Source organism: Staurois parvus, unplaced genomic scaffold, assembly GCF_062004578.1.
Source record: "Staurois parvus isolate SC_StPar_1 unplaced genomic scaffold, SC_StPar_1.0 ptg000081l, whole genome shotgun sequence".
In the NCBI taxonomy this organism is placed as follows: Eukaryota; Metazoa; Chordata; class Amphibia; order Anura; family Ranidae; genus Staurois; species Staurois parvus.
Window position 1 is genome coordinate 2,376,500 of NW_028317877.1, and position 15,244 is coordinate 2,391,743.

Consider the following 15,244-nt stretch of genomic DNA (forward strand, 5'->3'; position numbering starts at 1 on the left):
TGATTTTTATGTAACATTGTACTTTCTCATTATGTTATGTCTGATTTTACTATAACATGGATTTAGCTCCCACATTTATATTCCCACCACAGAACAACCACCTCCCCCCAAAAAATTGTCTGGAGTTGTCCCTGTTTTCACGTTTTCACATCTACTACCCAGAAAAAACATGTTTTACATGTAAAACAGTCATTGGTAGCCGGGGGGGGGGGGGGGGGGTAACCATCTGTACTATTTATGAATTTTGAATAAAAGTTGGTGATTTTAGCAGAAGATTTGGAGATTTGATTAAATGTTTCTTCTACTGTTGCTGTTTATTGTGGAATGCTGATGCTGCATTAATCTCTGCACCCAGCAGTGGGAATGTAGGCTTGAGCCAAAAGTCAATAACTATATGACTGCTGCAAGCTAAAAAATAGCATTCATCCTCCAGGCTATGTAACTTAAGCAACAGGTATGTTTCTTTGTTTTCATTACTTGTCTGATTTGCATATTTTTTTTATCACTTGCCCTCTTTTTACTTTTAACCCCAAAATAGGAGATTTTTATTTTTCATTGGAATTGCATGTTACTGTGTTTTATTTACTTCCATTGTTCTTCAATACCAACAAGATTGCATGATTTTCAAAGTTTGTTTTATGTTGTGTTTTTGGTATTTCATATTTAATCTTCAAAACGCTAATGAAAATAAAAAGAAAACTTAAAATTGCACTAAATATGCTACCTCTTTCTAATTTTAGATGAAGATGGGGAAGATGAGACTACTTTTGATTTATTTGAAATTAGTAATATAAACAAGAAGACAATTGGAGTCAAGATGTTTCGTGGACATGATCAAAGTTCTCCAGCATATCGATTTCTCCGGTTTGATCACATACCTCCAGTTAAATCTGAAAAGATGAGGGAAATTATTCACCTGATGCAGTTAAATGAAGGTTTTATTTTAACTGCCACAATAAAACAAGACAAACAAAACAGAGGAACCCTTCTTTCCGTAGAGGGCCCTGGCATTTCCAACAGACTGTTTGAGCTTGTGTCAAATGGACGAGCCAATACTTTGGACCTAATTTATTGGGTAGAAGGAACTCAGAACGTAATATCCTTGGAGGATGTTGACCTGGCCGACTCTCAGTGGAAAAATATTACTGTTCAGCTCACAGGTGAAAACTTCAACCTCTATGTTGGTTGTGACCTTATGGACAGTTTCCGCCTGGAAGAAACCTTCTACGAGCATCTGAAAGCTGATAACAACAAGATGTTTTTGGCCAGGGGCTCGATACGTGAAAACCACTTTAGGGTAAGCAAAATCAATATTGTTAAAGCAGTATTGTAATGCTGTGTTCCTGTTTGTGTTATTTATGTAACAAATACATAAAGCCATTTCAGACATCCCAAATATAAAAGTTTGGGAAATTTGGGTGAAAAATTCTAATATACAGTGTGTGTGTATATATACAGTATATATATATACATACAGAATTTTAAGGTTCCACTTGATGCCCACAAAGCTAAGTATGCTTCTATGGAGATTAAATTAGGGGAACCTTGAAAAGGCCAACCCCAAGCACAACGAAAAAAAATACCCCTGCAGTGGGGCCTCCCCGCTCTGCAGGGGTTAAAAGCTTGTTATGTCTATGGAATTGCAGACTTGCAGAAGAAGCTGTGTCAAGGTGTAGGGTTAATTTTGAGGGCTAATTTAGTGTTCAATAAAGAAGGATTAGAATCTCTGATATGTTTTTATTGTCCTTACATGGTAGATTCCTCCTCACTGTTCTTCCTTGTGATCACTATTAGTGAAACAGAAAGTATTGAAGAATCCAACATTTCAGAGCTGTCATCAGAAAAAGATGTAAGGATAAATCTTTCAATGGTGACATTTGTTCTGGTTATAGCCAAGGGCGGACTGACCATTTGGAAACTCAGGCACTGCCCGAGGGCCCGGGGTCAGTAGTGGGCCCCATGAGATGCCCCTGGTACCTTTTTCATAGGCTTTTTTGAGTTTGGGCAAGGACACAGGGGTCCTATGATCCCCTATTGCCCAGGGGCCCCATGAGTTGTCAGTCCACCCCTGGTTATAGCTGTCTGTAAAGGGAATTCACCTCACTTTGTTGAGATTTCTTCTCACTTCCAGTTGCGATTTTGGGAAAATAAACTGCAGGGGTATCTCCTCAATGGGACACAGATAAGAAAATTAAATTGACAAAGGTTTCAAACCCTTTCCTACTCCTATTGGATAAACTGCACATACAATATAAGCATTGTTTGGTTATGTGATGGGGGAAGTAAAGTGTTAGGGTCAGGTTAAATAATCATGGATTGGTTAGAGGGTAACACTGTAGATCACTGTATAATTTCAACTTTTTCCAAAAAACCTATGTGGAATATGACTGCAGTTGACAGCCCCTAAATAAAATGAACAAATGTGACAAAAATACACAAACACATATATATATATATATATATATATATACAGTTGCAAGAAAAAGTATGGGAACCCCTTGGGATTATGTGGAGTTTTGCATGAATTGGGCATAAAATGTGCTCTGAACGTCATCTAAGTCACAACAATAGAAGAACACAGTCTGCTGAACATAATACTACGCAAACATTAGATGTTGCCATGGTTTAATTGCACATAACATGTAAACATTCACAGTGCAGGGAGGAAAAAGTATGTGAGGCCCTAGCTTAATGACTTCTCCCAGAGCTAATTAGAGCCAGGAGTGAGCCAACCTTGACTCCAATCAGTGTGATTATATTGGATGTGTTGCTGACAGCTGTCCTGCCCTTAAAAAACACACACCTGTTTTGGGTTTACTGGTTTCAAGAAGCACTGTCTGATGTGAACCATGCTTTGCAGAAAAGAGCTCTCAGAAGACCTACGATCAAGAATTGTTGACTTGCATGAAGCTGGAAAGGGTTACAAAAGTATCTCCAAAAGCCTTGATGTTCATGTGTCCACGGTAAGACAGACTGTCTACAAATGGAGAAAGTTTAGCACTGTTGCTACTCTCCCTAGGCATGGTCGTCCTGTAAAAATGACCGCAAGAGCACAGCGCAGAATGCTGCATGAGGTAAAGAAGAATCCCAGAGTGTCAGCTAAAGACCTACAGAAATCTCTGGCACATGCTAACATTTTTGTTGACACATCTACAATAAGGAAAACATTAAACAAGAATGGAGTACATGGGAGGACACCACGGAGGAAGCCATTGCTGTCCAAAAAGAATATTGCAGCACGTTTGAAGTTTGCAAAAGAGCACCTGGATGTTCCACAGCACTACTGGCAAAATATACTGTGGACAGATGAAACCAAGATTGAGTTGTTTGGGAAGAACACACAACACTATGTGTGGAGAAAAAAAGGCACAGCACACCAGCATCAAAACCTCATCCCCACTGTAAAACATGGCAGAGGGAGCATCATGGTTTGGGGCTGCTTTGCTGCCTCAGGGCCTAGACGGATTGTTGTCATTGATGGGAAAATGAATTACAGAGTTTATCAAGACATTTTGCAGGAAAACGTACGACCATCTGTCCGCCAACTGAAGCTCCGCAGAGGATGGGTGATGCAACAGGACAATGACCCAAAGCATACAAGTAATTCAACAAAACAATGGCTGCAACAGCACAGAATACGCCTTCTGGAGTGGCCCAGTCAGAGTCCTGACCTCAACCCAATTGAAATGCTGTGGCATGACCTTAAGAGAGCAATTCACACCAGATATCCCAAGAATATTGCTACACTGAAACAGTTTTGTGAAGAGGAGTGGTCCAAAATTACTCCAGATCGTTGTGCAGGTCTGATCTGCAACTACAGGAAACGTTTGGTTGAGGTTATTGCTGCCAAAGGAGGGTTAACCAGTTATTAAGTCCAAAGGTTCACATACTTTTTCCTCCCTGCACTGTGAATGTTTACATGTTATGTGCAATTAAACCATGGCAACATCTAATGTTTGTGTAGTATTATGTTCAGCAGACTGTGTTCTTCTATTGTTGTGACTTAGATGACGTTCAGAGCACATTTTATGCCCAATTCATGCAAAACTCCATGTAATCCCAAGGGATTCACATACTATTTCTTGCAACTGTATATATATATATATATATATATATATATATAGATCTATTGATACACAGTGTGTGTGTGTGTATATATATATATATATATATATATATAAAATCTAGTCATCTGTATCCTTTTTAGAAAAAATGTTTGAAAATCTTTCCCTCACTCTTTATCCTGGTGACCAAGTTGTCACCAAGGCGAGAAGCAAAGAGAAGTCCTACAAATGACGTTATCGATTAAAAACTTTATACAAAGTCCAAAAAAGTTTACCAGAAGTTTCACTTTTTTGCCTTCCCATTTTTGATCATTTTTTTATTTTGCTGTGCCCACAGCTCACTCATATTCTTCCTGGTAAGTCAAGTGGTTATACCAGTATGATAACTGCATCCCAGTACCGTTTTTTTTCAGAGTCGGCTCCCTTGTAAAAGCAATCCTAGCAGCTAGCTAGCCGCTGGATTGCTTTTACATGCCCCCCCCTCCTGCCACCTTCTACAGCTTTACTGGGATCTGCCATCCCTCTGGGAATCGTGATCAACCAGCCGGCACTTCTGCATACTGATCACAGAAAGACAGGACCAGCTTTGTTTAGCTCTGTGATATAGTAAACCAGATGTAAACTAAACCGTGCCATTTTTAAAAATAAAAAGCATTTGATCACATCGAACTTGGTGTGATCAAATGCTTTTATGGACAGGAGAGGGATTTGGGGTCTTATAGACCACAGGTCTCTCCATAAAGAGTACCTGTCAAATTTCTATTGCTGTCACAAGGGATATTTACATTCCTTCTGACAGCAATAAAATTGATTCCAAGAAAAAAAAATTAAAGCAGCAATGTCAAAATAATACATTAATTATCATTTTTTTTTTCAAATCAAACATGCCCCATCCCTCCGTCGGTCCTGCACGCACGCAAATAGCGATCGTCCTACACAAATGAGGTATTATTGCGAACATCAGATCATGGGCATTAATTCTAGCACCAGACCTCTGTAAATCTGAAGTGGTAACCTGTAAAGGCCTCTCCTATGGATAGTAAAATTTAAGTCCTTTGTTGCCGTTGCAGGGGCATGCACAATTTTAAAGCTTGACATGTTTGGCATCAATTTACTCGGCGAAACACCATCTTTTATATTTTACCAAAAATTGGGTTGTGTTATGTTTTTTTGCATTCAAATTCAAAAAAGTTTATTTTTTCCAAAAAATTGAGCAAACAGAGTAAATAAAATTGAAAAACCCACCAATTTATTCTCTATGGCCTCTGCTTTAAAAAAAATATATATAGTGTTTGGGGATTCTAAGAGATTTTCTAGCAAAAAATACTGATTGTTACATGTAAACAAAAAGTGCCAGTAAAGACTTGGTCTTCAAGTGAATATTTTAGGATTTTAGTGGGTGCCCTGGATATTGTATACATAAAAAGAGTCTCTTTGGGTATAGGAATTTATTGGAAAAATGCTTCATAGGGTTTTTCTTTGCCCTCTTTTGGATCTTTTCTGTTGGTTGAATTCAATAGATCTGTGTCTTTTTTTCAACCTAACTATGTAAGAACCAGTTAGCCAGTGCAATCATCCTAAATTTATTGTACCTATTGACCATGATCAGGTTAGGGTTTTTTTTTTTACACCCTCATTAGATAAGTAGTACATCAAAAAGGCATCTAAAGACTCTTTAATGTTTAAATGTACATACAGTATTATGCACATTGCAAATAGGTAATTGTATAGTAAAGTATTTATTTGGAAGTGAAAATTTATACGTAGCTGAGTTGAACCTGTGGCCAGGCCAGATTATGGACATTTAAGAATTTAGATATTCCTAAAAAGTAATCAAAAAACTTTAAAATTCACCTTCTCTGAATCTACAAAGTTCACAACAGAAGCACAAAAGTCATTCAAGTCATTATTTCAACAACTCAGCTCATCCTGCTCGCACCCCAATGCATCTGCTTAATGCTTTACAAGTTGGAAGGTTACTGTGTCACTGCTGGGAGGGGGCAGCAGGGTGCTGAGTTCCCTGAGATAATCACTTGAACAACTTCACTGGTTTTGCTGTGAAGGGTTAGTTGCAAGACATCACAGTCTACTCTTTACTGTACACACTGAAATACAATGTATTAGTTTAAAAGAGAAGTGACTCTAACCAGTCAATATACAACAGTTTATTAATGGATATGGTCAGACAAAGTACTGGGTGGTCAATGCAATATTATTTACAACTGTATAAGTAATTCCTATATAAGGAATGGTCCTCAGCTACTTACATTTTTATTAAACAAAACCTGTCTCTTGCCCATTCAAAGCATAGCAATAGGTTGACTTTAATGCCCCTCTTCCCAACAGTGCATTCTCACCTTTCCCTCTTTCCCTGTTGCTCTCTTCTGCCAGTTGTAAAGGGGCCTGGTTCTTGGCCCAGCACTTTCATGTTGGGGATGAGGAGACAGTCCTCAACCCTGTGTAAGCACTCATTAGAGAATATGTGTCAAACACAAGACCCATGGGCCAAATCCTGACCACGTGACCATTTCATGTGGCCCTTGGTCCTCTCCTGCAGCTGCAGCAGTCCCAAGCTACCGCAGAGAGACTTGTCTCTGCCCCCCCTGGTCTCAGCAGTCAACAACAGAGAGGAGGGCAGAATTCCTCTTTTAGATCCTGCACCTTTCTGTACAGCTACAGCAACCCCTTGTCTCACCCTCTGATATCAGCACGCACCAGACTCCAGCAGCTGACTCTAACCCTCCTCTGGTTCTCCTCCAGACCCTGTAGCTTCTGCTTCCCTTCTCCACCCCAGCTTCTTCCCAGCAGAAGCACAAGGTAAGGGGGGGGGGGGTGCACTGTCATGTAGGGAAGGGTGGCGGATTCTTGACTTCTGATGATTGGGGGACTCTTGACATCTGATGTAAGGAGGGGTAGGGTGCTCTGGATATCTAGTATTACTGATACAACCAGCCATTTGAAGCTGATGTGGCCTGTAATGAAACTGAGATTAACAGCCCTGCATTAGAGCAATGCAGAGCTTACACTGGGCTTCTTTTCTTCATTCCTGATGGCTGAATGGAGTGGTGGGGGAACAAAGGGAAGGTAAGTATGCACTAATGGAGAGTGGCATTAAAATCATGAGTATTTTTCTTTTACCTTTTTGGCTAACTGATCTGTCTGGCTGCAGGCTTCCAAAGATGATAAAAAATAAAGTATGTGTGTGGATGTTTTGCTTTTATCTTTTCAGCTGTTTTTTAACTGTTTGTTAACTAACTGTTCCTTGCATTAAGCCAGGAAACAAATCTGGACGTTTAACTTTACGATAAATCAGGGACATTTGAGGTGCTTACAGAAAAACATATGTTAAATGTTTTTCTCCAAGCACCACAAAAGTCTCTGACTTATCTTCTTTGGTGAGGTTATTCTAAATTGGGATGTGGAACAGACCTATTGTTATCAACTACTCAACCCACTAATAAAAGATCTGGATGTATATTAATGCGCTTTTACTAAACAAGAATTCTCCGCAACTTACAGTTACAGGAAAACAATACAAGGCACACTGAGTGCTACACGTATGCTACACAAATGCAAACATACACATATGTGCATGCCAACTATGCTTCACTAACAAATGAACATAGCTTCTGTTACAGCTAGTCCATAATTTCCTTATCGAACAGAACTTCACCACGTACAAAGGAAATCGTGGACTAACTCTAACAAAGGCTAAGTGACTTTTATTGTGTTCCATTGCATGCTGACTATTGCATTTGCTAGGAAAGGGTGGATAGTGTACACATGTGTATGCATGCATGTTTGTAGTGCATTGTATATCTTGTATTGTTTTCCTGTAACTGTAGAAGTTCTATACAAAGCACATTAATTTATTACTCTGTAGTTTCCTTAATTTTATGCAAACAATTTAATCAAAAGTTAGCTAAAAAAGATAAAGGTAAAGCAGGGGTCTACTTTAGATAATAAGGCAAGGGTAATGAAAGCTAATTCTGGTTGACCTAACACTTCACATTCAAATACAACAGCGGGTCAAATCTCAGTGACAATACCATCAGCAGAACTTCAACTTCTACAAAGATCTGTTCTTGCTATTCTAGCAGCTAATTAGGATCTCTTTATGGCAGGACCACCATTAAAAATCAAGGGGACCTATATAGCCTGCCTGACAGGTCTCCCTCCCTTTCTGCCTCAGTGTTTATAAGTTGTTGCACAAGCCCTGCTGGCCAATCTACCCAGGGGCGGACTGACCATTTGGAAACTCGGGCACTGCCCGAGGGCCATGGGTCAGTAGGGGGCCCCATGAGATGCCCCTGGTACCTTTTTCATAGGCTTTTTTGAGTTTGGGCAAGGACACAGGGGCCCCATGATCCCCTATTGCCTGGGGGCCCCATGAGTTGTCAGTCCGGCCCTGAATCTACCCCAGAGTTATTAGGGACATTAAATACCTTACTGCACATGTGCTGTCATCCCACCTGTCACAGCTCACAGCAGTTAAATAAAGATTCCTCTAACCCAATGGCCTACTTATCATATCTGGCACCTGGAGCAGATCATTTTTCAGCCCTATGCCCCCCCCCCATCACCACACAAACAACCAGATGAATAACGCCTAACCCCTCAGTACAGCCCCCCAGGACTATTCTTCTCCCTGATATTGCAACGTGGTTTTTCCAAGTATAGCCTCCGTATACATCTCCTTGGTTTCAGCTCATAGAGGTTGCAATATATACTGTGCATATATATATATATATATATATATATATATATTTATTTTTCCTAAGTACAGCATCATAAGTATGTATCATTTCAGTTTTTATTTTATTAAATTGATGGCTGTTAGACTAAATCCGTCCATACATGGATTGAAATTCATCTGGATCGAAATTCGGTTGGGTCTATCAATTGACTTTTGTACAACCAACCTTTTGGGTCTTTCCTGAACAATCAGTGCCGGCCAACAACACAATAGCACTTCTGGAAGGGAAGAAACTTGCATAATCTACAGCTTGCCTAAGGGTTTTAGTGTACCATTTACAAGATATATATTTTTAAAGTGCTTTTTTAGCATTAGTCCTATTTTATGAGACATCTTTGTATTTATTTTTTAATATGTACAATGGTATTAATTGTATATATGGACCATATAGCATTCAATAACAATAATTCCAGAATGAACCTATCACACGGTATCACTTATCAGCTAATATTTCTTTATTGGCATTTCTATGCATGTGCACATGTATGCGCATATGTGTGTGGTTATGTGTGCACTTATATACAGTGACAACAAAAAGTAATCCAGCACTGTGAATGTTTATTGGGTGGGTTCAATAAAGACACAAGAAATTTTAATTGTTTGTGTGTTATCAGTTTAAGCACATTGTGTTTGTCTATAGTTATGACTTAGTTCAGATCCCATTTTATAGCAAATTACTGCATAAAAAACAGGGTTTCACATACTTTTTCTTGCCACTGTATATATCCATGATCTACTAATGTTAGACTTATGATTGTACTAGTCTCAATTACTTCTATATTATATTGTGTTTTGTTGTAGCCCTGATGGGACCTCGAAATGCATTAGTTGCTTCCACTCCTTCCATTAGCTCATGCTTTTTTCTGATAACCTGCTGGCGTACACACTAGGGGGTAGCCCTGTCTGTTGTGAGCAACCTAACCTGAGCCAATGAGCTCTCCAAATTTTTTTGTCCTCTCTCCACTTTGTATGAATACACATCAAGATCCCAGTACCTCTTGGGTACTTTTTTCTTAAGAGGGGCACAAACAGCAATAAAAACCTGACAGGTGTTGAAATCCCTCCCCACTCCGATTAAAAAAAAGTTATAATTGTCACTAGCCACACCATAGAGAATTACTCTGCCTGATCCAGAAAAGGAGTAAATAATCCCCTCTCTGTCCCTGTCCACTGCTTCTGAATTGAGGGGGTCTTTAATTGCTGGTGGGCTGAGGCCCCTGAATATACTGTGCATGCACCCACACATATTTAAAGGGAATCCTCTCTGTCCCAGCCCCTGTTAAACTGATGAGGCCCAGAACTGGTACAGGAGGGCCAGCTGTACCTCTCCATTAGCAGCCCTACTATGAAGGAAAGAAAATGATGATAGCTGGGGACAGAATGAAGAATATGACTGGTTGGTAGGGGCAACAAAAACAGTTCTTTTGGATACTTTTGTGCATGAGACCTTTTGTATTTTGGTCAATGTAGTATGTAAAAAGAGCATTTTGTTTTAAAATGTATATTCTTATTGGTAAATTGTAAAATATTTAGTTAAGTCGAATATTTACTAATGTTTTAATTACATTTTCAGGGACTGCTTCAAAATGTTCAGTTAATCTTTGACACTCCGGTTGAAGACATCTTGAAAAGGAAAGGTTGTCAACTCGGTCACACAGGTATCTTTTACAAGAATGTCAAGTATTTTCGAGTACTGTATAATACTAGTAATATACTTTCCAAAAAAAAAATGGTCTTTTCTTTTACCTAGTCTATAACATTAGCAAGAAGTGTGTGATTGTGTACATACACAAGCAAAAATAGTTTGGGACTACAATATGAAAAGTAATGGAGTGATTTACTGAAGTTGGAAAGTGCAAATTTTGGTGCAGCTGTGCATGGTAACCAATCATCCTCTAACTAAAACTTGTTAAAGTAAGCTGTGGCAAAAAAAAAGAAAAAAAATGGAAGCGGATTGGTTTCTATGCAGAGCGGCACCAGATTTTGCACTTACCAGTTTTAGTAAATCAACCTCAATGTGTCCTATTGGGGATATATTACTAAAGTAGGAATTTTCTGTATAACCTGTGATGATTTCAAGTACTGTGGCTCAGGAGACGTAAATAAAAATAGAGATTTTACTCATTTTGACATAATAAAAGCCATAATTAAAATGACTCATTTTAGTAACTAAACCTTATAATTAAATTTAAGAAGAATTCAACCAAAATATCCTTTGTTTTATGATTGGACTGTCTCACGCAAGCTTTGCTCATGTGGGCAATTTAACAAGAGACATAACAAGCACATAAAAATGAGAGACTGTTTATATTTATGCCAGATTTTATTGACAGGGATTGGGTTAAGGGAGGGCATTGGAAGGGTACAGGGAAAGGGTTATATTTAAGGGTAATATTTAATGCTGAATGCTTAATAAAAAAATATCTGATTAAAAAAAAGAAGAATTCAAGTCAAAATAAAAAATGTAATACAGAGATAAGCAATGTGGATTTTAAAATACAAATATACAGGTGAAACTCGAAAAAATTAGAATATTGTGCAAAAGTTCATTTATTTCAGTAATGCAACGTAAAGGGTGAAACTAATATATGAGATAGACTCATTACATGCAAAGCAAGATAGTTCAAGCTGTGATTTGTCATAATTGTGATGATTATGGCTTACAGTTCATGAAAACCCCAAATCCACAATCTCAGAACCTACAATAAATAAAACAAAATACAAAATTTAATAAAAAGATAAACAATGTGGCTACTTGCAAAGTTTGAACCTTAAGTAAATCTAAATCCCTTCCCTTAGTTGTAGATAGAGTGCGGTAGGATGAGTACCATTGTCAGATTATGATTGCTATATGGGGTGGGGATGAACTGACATAGGTTTGGATTGAACGTTGCCTGTTCATCCCCCTGAGTGTTGGGAACTGAGCATAAAAATGGTATTTCATTCCATTGTTGCTGCCTCCTAAGGAAGCCATGGTTACGTACACCCACCACATGCCAAGGATCCATTGACATCCCCCCAGGAATAGCAGTGATACCTCTGCCCAAATATGGCCACTTTATTTCAGCTTCCTGAAACTCACTGTAATGCAGAATGAAAATTTAAAGAGTGAGGACCAATACTACAAGCCAGTCAGGCTTTGCCACATCTGTATGCTGTTCAGGGGCGGACTGACAACTCATGAGGCCCCCAGGCAATAGGGGATAATGGGGTACCTGTGTCCTTGCCCAAACTCAAAAAAGCCTATGAAAAAGGTACCAGGGGCATCTCATGGGGCCTCCTACTGACCCTGGGCCCTCGGGCAGTGCCCGAGTTTCCAAATGGTCAGTCCGCCCCTTGTGCTGTTACTCATTGACTGCCTGACCAGCAGGCTGGAGGTGTGTCCTAGACAAAGCTACACTGCTTACCTAGTGCAGGTCCAAGGCATGGCTGTGCTATCTCGCAAGGGCTCATGAATCACAAGAGTTGCTGAGCAGCACTGGTAATTTTTTGGCATGGAAGATCTTCCTAATTTGTGAATTTAAACTGTGTATTTAGCTGCTTGGCTAGAATTTAACTCTAGGGGCCAATTTACATAGTTTCTCTGTACTGCAGTGCATTAAGGCATGTGTGTAAATATACGTATCTCACAAGTTAACATATGTTGAGGAAAATTAGCCAATTTATTTTGAATCGGCTGCTAACGTGCCACATCTCAGGTTTTAAGATACCTGCAGCATTTTTTTAACACAGAAAACCACAGCACTCAGATATGTATTGTTTTGTGCTGCTATATGCAAAAGGTTACAATCTAACATGAATGTCACCTCAGTGCACACACTGTACCCACTCACATGATTGTGCTTTGTTCTGCCTGTTTAGGGCTACTGTGTCTATCTATGGGACAATGGCAAGGCACAAGGGCAGGTGAAGGCAAGCTATGGTGTGACATTGCAAGCAATAGTTTTTATTCACGTAATAGTGAGTCCAAGACTTTGTGGATTCTAGGATACTAAAATGGAAGCTGTTTTGTCTTCTAGTTGTATGGTATTTCTGTCCATCCATTACTGAAATTTACACAACTCTGCTATGCAGCTCATCTAGTTTGGTGCCTGATGAAGACATCCCTCTGCTTACCCTGCTCTTATCTCTTGGCAGCCTGTTCCTTGCCAGCTTATGTGGATGCAGCATATCAGATATTGGCTTCTAGTGTTGGCCCACCCTTCCCTCAGTGTTGCTGTACAAAGGATTGCAAGAGGTTGCTACCAAGTCATATACATGACTCTACACTAGCTGGATTTAAAAATACAGTTCATTTGTATTGAATTAATTAATAATTACAATAATTAATTATTCTTATCTTTCCACAGCTTTTGTTGTTTACCTGATCATATGGACTTTTTTGTCTCTTTTATAAATACTGAGGCAAAGGGTAGCTTAAAAATTCCCTTTTTAAGGTTGGTTCCCCAACAGTAGTCTTTGCATTTCAGTCTTGTCAATGGCACAATGTGGGGTTGATTTACTAAAACTGGAGAGTGCAAAATATGGTGCAGCTCTGCATAGAAACCAATCAGCTTCCATTTTTTTTTGTCAAAGCTCAAGTGAACAAGCTGAAGTTAGAAGCTGATTGGCTACCACACTGCTGCACCAGATTTTGCAGTTTTAGTAAATCAACTCCTATGTGGCTGTACTTGTGCTCTCTGATTGGCCCAGCACTGTCATGTGGGTGAGGAGACAGCCAGTCCTGGGTAAACTTCCACTAGAAATCCAACTTCAGCTTACACTGGGCTGTCTTCCTTGCTTTTCATTGCTGAATAGAACAGTGGAAGAATTAAATATGTTTCATATATCTTACACTAACTAAGAAAAAAACTGGTCAGTTTGATGAATACCTCCTGCCAATTGTAAATGCAAAGCAATAGGAAAAGCTGTCAAGATAGCAAACTATGCCCTTTGACTTGCTTCCTTAATCTTCTCAGCTTTCAACTGTGGAGAGATTTTTCCATTCTAAGGATACAGTTACATAAAAGCTAATAAACAGATGATGTGAGCTAGTTATCAGAAATATCCAGAATACATAAGTATCTACATTTTTATAAAAATAGTTAAATAAAATAGTTTTTGAATAAATACATACATTTCTTTCTTTCTCGTTCATGGAAGGACACCGGATTCAGAGACAAGGAGCTATACTGCCACCTACAAGAAGATTTGAACACTGCCAACATAAACAGTGACCAGTGTGGTTTAATCCCTCCCCTTCCTAGCACACTAGATTTTTTCTAGTGTCCTAGGAGGATGGAGCTTTATGTAGAAAATAACTGTTTTGCTAACCATTTCTGTTTTTTTCCCAGATTCATTTTTGCTTCATTCATGACTTCATCAGAGTGTCGCTTGCGACAGTCTCTTTTTGTAGTTATCCAGATCAGCATATTCTCAGCAATGGCTTTGGAAGCCAAACCCAGACCCTGCTGGACTGAACAATTGTGGGGCCTGCCTGGAATTTGACTTTCAGGCACTGGGCTCTGTTTGATGTGCTTCTCAGATCTATGTGTACTGTATTTGTTAGCTGGTTAGATGGTTAATACCCTGAGAAATTAAGTGCTGCATCATTATCTGGAGTGTCACATGCATACAGTCTGCACTCTTCACTCTGCTCTGGCCATCCAGCATGAGGTATTTGCAAGGGACATGCAGGTCCACATCGGCTTGTCTTTTGTTGCCATCTACAGTGACCAAGTCATCTCTGGCCATTTGAACCGCTCCTGCTCTTATCAGGCAGTTCATAAGGTTTTTTTGCCTGATGTTCTAAAATATGCAATACAACATGTCAGCCCCTCTGTACTGGGTCCTTTCAGCTCACGATCCACTAACAGTTCTGGGGCAGTCTGAAGTGTCCCTCCTTATAGATGTGACACTGACAGCCTGGACTGTGGTCGCCTGCTTTATTCCATACACTCCTTGGAGTCTTCTTTAGCACTGTCACATGTGTCCCCCTCCTTGGCTTTATCTAGTGAGGAGTTCTCAGCAGTTTTGCAATAGTTTATGGTCATATTGCAGCTTTCTATGCACAGAGGCTGCAAGCATAATCATTGTCAGACAACTGTAGCAGCCTCTGAGCCTTCTGCTGTAGAGACAACCTTTTGAGGGTGAACGTCTCTTTGGAACTGCCATGAACACCCCCATAAAACATGTTATCTTGGGTAATAGTACTCATTTGTACCCCCTGAAAGAGCCTAAGCCTCCAATTGGGAAGACTCCCTCCACCCACTTCCAAAAAGAGTTTCCAGGCTTCAAACTCCAAGCACAGACCAAAGCCAGGGGCCCAGATTAACTGTAAGCCCTGGAACTCTAAATCTTCTAAATCTGCTACAAGCTACAGTTTGCCTCTTGACCCCCTTCCCAATCCCTGCTTCATGTTATCCAACCTGCCTTTGTCTCTGCA

At 39.5% G+C, this 15,244-nt stretch overlaps 1 protein-coding gene across 1 annotated transcript in view; it reads left to right on the forward strand.

The window, feature by feature from the left end:
• The window catches only part of THBS2 (thrombospondin 2), a 145,397-nt gene that overhangs the window by 54,450 nt on the left and 75,703 nt on the right, over positions 1 to 15,244 (forward strand). The window contains exons 3-4 of the mRNA XM_089669701.1: positions 741 to 1,297; positions 10,394 to 10,478. Coding sequence (XP_089525827.1) covers positions 741 to 1,297; positions 10,394 to 10,478 — 642 coding nt within the window. The remainder of the gene's footprint in view (positions 1 to 740; positions 1,298 to 10,393; positions 10,479 to 15,244) is intronic.